General features: G+C 38.8%; 1 protein-coding gene across 3 annotated transcripts; it reads left to right on the top strand.

Moving 5' to 3' along the window:
- Positions 1-270: 270 nt before the first annotated feature.
- On the top strand, positions 271-3,624 carry LOC147451458 (uncharacterized). Of its 3 annotated transcripts, none has more exons than XM_086520357.1 (3): positions 271-424; positions 1,360-1,445; positions 1,547-3,624. In XM_086520357.1, the coding sequence occupies exon 3, from the start codon at positions 1,583-1,585 to the stop codon at positions 2,891-2,893; it is 1,311 nt and encodes a 436-aa protein (XP_086376483.1). In that variant the 5' UTR covers positions 271-424; positions 1,360-1,445; positions 1,547-1,582; the 3' UTR covers positions 2,894-3,624. The 3 variants fall into 3 exon arrangements, with proteins under 3 accessions (XP_086376483.1, XP_086376484.1, XP_086376481.1); XM_086520358.1 differs by lacking the exon at positions 271-424 and adding an exon at positions 449-467; XM_086520355.1 differs by lacking the exon at positions 271-424 and adding an exon at positions 489-971.
- The last annotated feature ends 4,510 nt before the right edge of the window (positions 3,625-8,134 follow it).

The raw sequence follows: 8,134 nt of genomic DNA, 5'->3' as shown, positions 1-8,134 counted from the left end.
TGGAAAGGGGGGGACCATCAAAATGTTGATGGATGCTTTTCCTTTCCCGAATCAAAATCTAGCTTCCAAGAAGTTCCTTTTCCACCACTACCTCTTTTGTGGTGGTGCCCAATGGCTTAGTGCCCACATGTATGAAGGCGTAAGCAAAGCATATATATATAAACTCATGGAAGAAGCAATTGAAAAGGTTATGTCACAACAAGCTACTGTAGCTGAAGAAAAGGCTTGCATCAAGGATTTAAAGTGGACCAAAATGGATGATGGACTCATTGCCAAGCTCATTTCTCATCAACGTTCTATGCTTTGCATAGAACTATGTAAGTGGACTAAAGTGTGGATAATGGCAATCTCTTAGCTCTTGTGAAAGGTTAAAGAGTAGAAGGTCATTGAGGGAATGATCCCAAAGGGTATTCAGCTTTTGAAGGTGAAAGTCTAGCATCTTGTCCCTCTAAGATGGAATAATTAAGGTATTAGTTCAATTCTAGGAATGTGGAGGGCTTAGCATAGTATAGAATGAGAATAAAAAGAAGGAAAAAAGGGTGAGTGGATATGTATTTATTAAGAGCTTGTACCTTAGAAAGGGGATAAGCTAAGGGTGATTAATTGATTATTAGCGTGAACTTATGGAATGCTTTTTGCTGCGTTTTTGGTGGATCGATCGTGACATGGGTTGCTGAATGCGAACTGCGAGAGGGAGCGTATGTGAGAACTGAGCATGCACTTGAGATAGAAACTACTTGAAATACCACTACACGCAACCCTTCTAGAGCTCACAGCATGCGCTCTCTCTCTCTCTCTCTCTCTCTCTCTCTCTCTCTATCTACTCTGCAGTTTCTCATTCTAGTCATATGCTCACCATGAATATATAATGCGTACTTGCAAGTACGCGGCGCCCCCCGCCCCCCCTTCCTGCTGCACACGCGACCCCGCTCGTCCTTATCACAGCAGTTTTTTACTGCCATCGCCACAGGGTAATTTTCGCTGCCTTTTACATAACATTTTTATAGCCGGTAAATCTCGCTATTTCACCATCTTCGCATATATTTTTACTGCAGTAATCGCACGGACTGCTTTTCCCTTTCTGACGCACGCACAGTAATATTTTTCAGTGTCAAAAAACTGTTTTTTATCAATATTTTGGTTGCAGCATGTGCTTAATATATATATATATATATATCGACCAATGATAGTATTGTTTGCATTATTATTCCTGCTTTCGATTGATTAAATACAAAATACAAGGTAATTGATATGTGGCCTGTTTTGCAGGCTAATGATAGTATTGTTTGCATTATTATTCCTGCTTTCGATTGATTAAATACAAAATACAAGGTAATTGATATGTGGCCTGTTTTGCAGGTTGAGAAAGCACTTTATGCTTCGTTTCTGTTGGGCCTAATTACGAAGATGGATCTACCCATTTCAATATAGTGGGAAGCCTCTCCGTAAGAATAAACAAATACAATTGGTGTTAAATTATACTAATATATTAATTTTGTTTTACAGACGTTAGGAGCTTATTCAAATATTGTATTAATGTTCACAGAAATGTTTCATCTCTGCAAGCCTTCACTATAAGCTAATGGCAGAGATATTCGATTGGTCTAAACGTCGAGAAAGGCAACTCCTTCAATCAGGAAAGAACTCTCAGATAGAGTTGAGGGGTATGTGTGCTCGCGACTTAGATTCGACGAGTAACTGTGGCCTCATTGCATTGCCACCAATCAAAGGATGCAAGACTTTGTTACCCCCTCACCAATATAATTTGAGCGGTGTAAATCTTCTTGTTAATCACAAGCGGCCACATCAAGAGGCGTTCAATAATCTGACGACAACTGCTCATCGCCAACAAGACGACCGTCATGTCATACATTTCACTCAAAGGCATGGTCTACCGCAACTCCATGAAGTCCATCATAACAATATTCTAGCTTCAGCACATGAGTATCGTGATGATCAACACAGAAGAAACTGCTTACTCCAAAATCAAGCATCTAGTGGAGTGGGACTAGAATATAACAACACCATGAAATCAGGTACTAATCTAAGTATAATGTCTGAAAGCATTGCAGATGAAAAAAGTAAACAGTTCCATGGGGATTGTGTCAATGTTGACTTGACACTTCCAAAGGACAAAGCTACATCAAGCCCTCGAACTACAAACATTAGAATGGGCAAGGTATCTGGTGTGAGCCAGAATGAGATTATATTGCAGTCGAATGGAGTGCTTGGCGCCCCCAATAGTCCTCATGCAGGCATGGGTCACAACCCAATATCAGATGGAAAGCTTTCTTCTAGCTGGCTTTCTTCAGGAGGGAACCAGGATCTTAGCGCCAAGGAGAGAGAGGTGTTATACCATGCAGCTGCCATGCAACCCATCAGTGAGGTTGACCCAACATGTAGCTCACCCTCACCAAATGCAGAGGTAGACAAACCAAAGCCACGGCGAAATGTGCGCATATCCAAGGATCCACAAAGTGTGGCGGCGCGACAACGGAGGCAACGGATAAGCAGCAAGATGAGGGTGCTGCAGAAGCTAGTCCCAGGTGGAGTGAAGATGGACACAGCCTCCATGCTAGAGGAGGCGGCTCACTACCTTAAGTTTCTCAGGGCAGAAGTAGAGAAAATGGAAGCTTTCGAGCAATTGATGAATGTTGCAAAGGGACACTTCGACAACAAGCTACTTGCACAAGCTGCTGCACCACATGATCACAATATATTGCATGGCCCACAGAGCAAGATCACATCAAAGAGTGCAGCACCCCACCAGCTTGCCCTAAATGCAAGTTCTACTTCTTCACAATCCGGCCTTCTATGCAATTACCGAGTGCCTTCCTCATCCTCGGTACAAGCCTCTCACACCTATCTCACCCAAGCCTCACTCTCCTTCTAGTATAATATACCTGACTTGCGCGAGCATTCAACTCACTAACCATAATGCATGGTCGTAGTGCTCGATCCTAAGGTTGACTTACATTAATTTTATTATCAAGTGTGCTTAGTGCATGTGTTTATTAGTGCAATATAATTAATCACCTTAATCTAGCTTAATAATATCGAGAGTACTAGCTCTCAAGTAAAGTACACTCCTCCTTTCTAATTAGAAAAGCACATATTTGACAACCAAGAACCACGCATACCTCGAAAAAGTGAGCAATTGGGAATGAAAAGAAACGTACAATCGGTCTCATAATTATTTTAAGTCATTATATTATCTATTCAAAGTAGTAATTTACAGTGACTTCTGGGATTGAGGAACACTTCAATGACTTTTCACCCTTTGTGCTTCTTTCATGTTTGCAATTAGTGTAAGCTCCTTATCCCTATTGTTTATCAGTTTATGATTGTTAAAGATTCTTACCTCCGTCTTACTACAATATATAAATATAACACTTTTGATGTACATCTTAATCTTACTGTAATATATCAATACCAATGCAAATGTAAAGATAATTGAGAACTGAACAATACTTGAAAAGGTGCACAATCAAGAAATGACAAGAAAGGTGCAATGGATCTCATTACTTAAGGCATCATGTAATCTATCCAAAGTTGTAATTTGCAGTCACTTTTGGACTGTGGAACACTTTAATCACATTGCACTTTTTGTGCTCCTTTCATGTTTGCAATTAGTGTAAGCTCCTTATCCATATTGCTTAGTAGTTTTTGATTGCTTGTCAAGATTCCGACCTCCTCCGTCTTACTTCAATATATCAACATCAATGCAAATGGAAAGATTAAGGAAGATGAATATATTTCTCAATATGTGCGTCTTACTTCCATATATCAACATCAATGCAAATGGAAAGATTAAGGAAGATGAATATATTTCTCAATATGTGTGCAAGACGTTTAAAATACACTTCAATGATATCTTTACAAAGACATGTAGCTAATGCACTTGTAACCACTAAATGAAAAGGGCACCTTCCATGTAATTCACATTGGTCCCTTTGCAGTCTTTATATTTAATGCTTGTAAGAGCATATTATGGACAAATAAACTAAATATACATACTACTTGTAAGTGATAACATTTATGCATACTTCAAGATTACTTCTGGTGTATGAGTCATCTATTGTTAAATATTACCTTCATGTAATGTCTGGGTACCTCCTTATGTTGTGTAATTTGTAAGTGCGATTCCATATACATCCGCAAAGAGCATTTTCACTTAAATATACATGTATAATATGTACTTAAATCGGCGACAAGGTTCATATTTGTAGGGTCATTCTGAAACATTACATGCTCTTCATTAAGGCCTTACACAACTAACCACACATTTATTTTCTATATTACAATCCATCAAAAAATTTAATCTGCTCTTCATTCAGGCTTTACACACAACCATATGCTTTACTCCTAGAATTTCATACATTTAATGCACCAAACCAAAGTAAACACCAAAAAAGACCTCATCGATCTAGTCACTTGTTAAGTGTTTCATGCAAGATGCCAAACATGTTTATAGAAGAGGACACTAGATGTCAAAGGTTGTAGATTTTGGCAAACCATGTCAGTTACAAATCCATGCAAGTATGCATGAAAAAATTTGGAGGATCTGGGAAACAAGGTAAATTAAATACAATTACAATTAGGCATGTACATATTATAAGTTGAATCCCTATCACTATGTAAATGATAATGCCATCTAGAAATGCCACGGAACAATTTATTGTAACAATCCAACATAATGCTCACTAACACACTCGAAAGCTTTTGTTATGAGTTGAAATTAGAAAGGGGGTTTCAAATTATTCTCTTCTTGAAGGCTAATCAAAATCGTGCCCTCCTACTAGGTCTCACTTTTATTTGGCGGAATCTCAACAGATTTTCCTTCGTATGAACTTTCCAATTCTAAAATTCAACTCAGCAGAAGCTTTAATTTAAGCTCAATAGACTCGAATGCGTGTTGGCTATATGAATGTCTCTCTGTCAACTAACGTAGCCATGTCTCAACCTCCTTTCGAGTGCTACTTGCCATGCAGTTTTCTTGGAATAAAAAAGCTGCCTATCCCTACTCCCTTGCACCTGGCCTTACTTCGCGTGTTGCATGTCCCATTAGTGTTAAGCGCTTTTTCTCCTATTGCCGTTGCGCCCCACCTACATGTCACGCTTTCGTTGCCCACCTCCTAGACTCGCATGCCTACGTTCCTCATATGTTGTCCTGTGCCTTGCATAAACGCAGATTCTCTCCTTTCTTTATAAATCTTAGCTGGTATCCCCTACTTTCTTCTCCAGATGCATTAAAGCCCTGACATTTTTTTTTCCATTTTTTACATGGAAGGAAATCATTGCAGTAGCTTGGTTAGTCCTTTAGTTCAATTGATCACCTTATAGACATACATCTAAGTGTGCACAATCAGGAATGACAAAAAGGTACAATGGATCTCATTATTTTAAGTTAACATTCTAACCTCCGTCCTTACTAAAATATATCAATATACCAACATCAATGAAAATGGAAGAATTAAAGAAAACGAGCAAAAATATATTGTCATTATGTGTATTTTTCATTTTTTTCCTTTAATCCTTCCATTTGTCTACTTACAATGGCCTCAAATGCAACAATTAGTACCGCTTCAGAACAAAATACCGCACTTAAGGGAATCAAAAAAGTAAAAGTAATGACATGGCAAGATAGGAGAACAGACTTTGCTAACATAAGAAAGGGTAAGGAGAAAAGTCGTCACCACTCTCCTCATGACAAGGGAGGATAAAATATCCCTCTCCAGAATGCTTTTGAGGCTCTACAAGACATGATTCCCGTGAATAGCCAGAGTCTCCCTTGACAATAGCAGAAGCAGGGTAGTTTGGGGGCACAATGGAATTGTTGTGGAGGAATTTTTCCCCCTCTCCCCATGAACCCTACTAACCAAGTGATCTCTTGGAATGTGAAATGAATAAGGAAAAGGGAGAAACAAGAACAACTTTGGCATGTGATGAAGAGGAGAAGAGGGGTGTACTACTGGTGTTTCCAAGAATACCACCTTGATGTCACCTCTCCATGAAAGAAGACGCTTAGGAAAATTCTACTCTTCTATGGTACAACTTTGGATGAATCCAATGGATTTTTTATAGGAGTTCATAGGGACCTATAGCCAAAAATTATCTACCAGTAACCGTCCAAGAGGGCACTGGGTGTGTGAATCATGCTAAACAATACTACGATCATGATTATCAATGTGTATGCACCCAATGATTCCAAAGGTAGAGGATATGTTTAGAATGATCTCTCTCAACTACAAATTGAGGGGAAGTTCTTCTTAGTATGGGGACTTTAACATGGTGTTCTCAAGTCAAGGTCGGAGTGGTCCTTCAGACATTCTCTTAGGGGGTGATTGGCAGAGAAATGGGTGTTGGTTGATGGTTGATGCCTGGAGAAATGTTACAAGGCTTATCTATCATTGTATTTAGTCAACCTAATTAGCTTCCAAGCTACTCAGGCTATACTTCTTGCACACTGCCAATTGGGTTCCATCATCTCTTCATAAGGATGTTTTGATACAAGGAAAACTTCTTGGAGTGTTAATTTTTATAATAAAGGAGAGTACCAACCACATGATAGCAAGAAACTACTAATCACTAGCCCAAACTTGTTTAAAGACCTTCATTTCAAGGCACTGGTGTCTCAAGCATCCATTGAGATCAACCAAGACATTGCAAAAGAGAGACCGGAACCCTTGGAAAAAGTGTTGCAAAAAATTCAAACTGCAATTAAACGGGTTGGTTCAACTTTGAAAAAGAATAGAGCTTGCAAGGTGACATCCATTGTTTCAGAACATGAGTATATGGAATGCATGAGGGTTAAGAAGACCCTCCTAACCAATGAACAAGAGGACATAAACACAATCCATTTGTAGGCCAAGGAGTGTCATGTTAACAATGAGAAACCCAACAAGAATGCATTGCTCAAATCTATTAAGGTGAAGAAAAGACAAGACACTGTCACATCATTGCTTGATAATAAATGGGAAAATATCAACCACCTGGACCGGATGGCAGTGAAATTATTGGGAAGTAGGATGCGTCCTCACTCGCAATCAAAGAGGCAAGGACTAAACTATTCTAAGAAACACTGAGGTTGCTAGACAGGCTACTTGCAAAGAGAATTTACCTTAGTAGAGTTTTGGTCCATATTAAAGAATATGGGCAAAGAAAAATTGCCAAGATGGGATGGATTACCACTGAATTTTTCCTAGAATCTGGAAGGATTTGGGGCCATCCTTTTTTGCCATGATTAACAAGGCATTCATTTATGGCAAGCTAGAGCCAAGTATGAAAAAGGGATTATTCAAACCCAACCCTAAGTAGACTACCTGTTATCAGCTTAAACATTGGAGAACAATCACCATGTTGGTTTTAGTGTTTAAGGTCTTGCCAAAAAATGACAACTAAAACAATTTCTTCTATCTTGGCAGAAGTCATTTCCCCCCATCAACATGGATTTATCAAGGGAAGATCAATCTTTAACAACATATGTTGTCAATCTTTGAGAACATATTGGAAACCATGGTTGGAATGGAGTATGTGAGGTTCTCTAAGCAAGAATGTCTATTTATCTAAGTAGATATGGACAAAGCGTATGGCACAATAAAATTGTCCTTTGTGTAAGAAATGTTGAACCACATGGCATTTAGACCATGAATTTTCCAAACAATACTCACCCTTGGTGAAGGTAGCTCGTCCAAGATTCTCTTCAACTCAAGATTGGTCGGCTCATTTGATGTCAAGACATCCATTCATCAAGGTTACCCCTTGGCCCCTCTTTGATTTGTTGCATGTATCCATCCTCTAATATTGGAATAGGTAGGAGCAAGGGGAAAAATCCAAGGGTTGAACATCCAAAATGGAAATTACCACCTACTAATTAAGATGTTTGTAGATGAATCATTACTATTTTTGCGAGGTGAACAAAACAATAGAAGAAAAAGATGGTGCAACCAACCTTACGTGATAGCTTTGTAAATTTTTGTTACAATTTTTCAGCATCTTCATCCATTTCAATGTTAAAATGTAATGAAGTTGACTTCTTGGAACATGGAGTAGCATAGACCAAATCATCGACACCATCTTCCATTGTTTCTAATCTATGGACACGTAAACACACTCATCTCAATGCAAAATGTGG

Source organism: Adiantum capillus-veneris, chromosome 9, assembly GCF_014529385.1.
Source record: "Adiantum capillus-veneris isolate H3 chromosome 9, ASM1452938v2, whole genome shotgun sequence".
Taxonomy (NCBI): Eukaryota; Viridiplantae; Streptophyta; class Polypodiopsida; order Polypodiales; family Pteridaceae; genus Adiantum; species Adiantum capillus-veneris.
The sequence above is the reverse complement of the archived record's forward strand: the minus strand, read 5'-3'. Positions and strand labels throughout refer to the sequence as shown.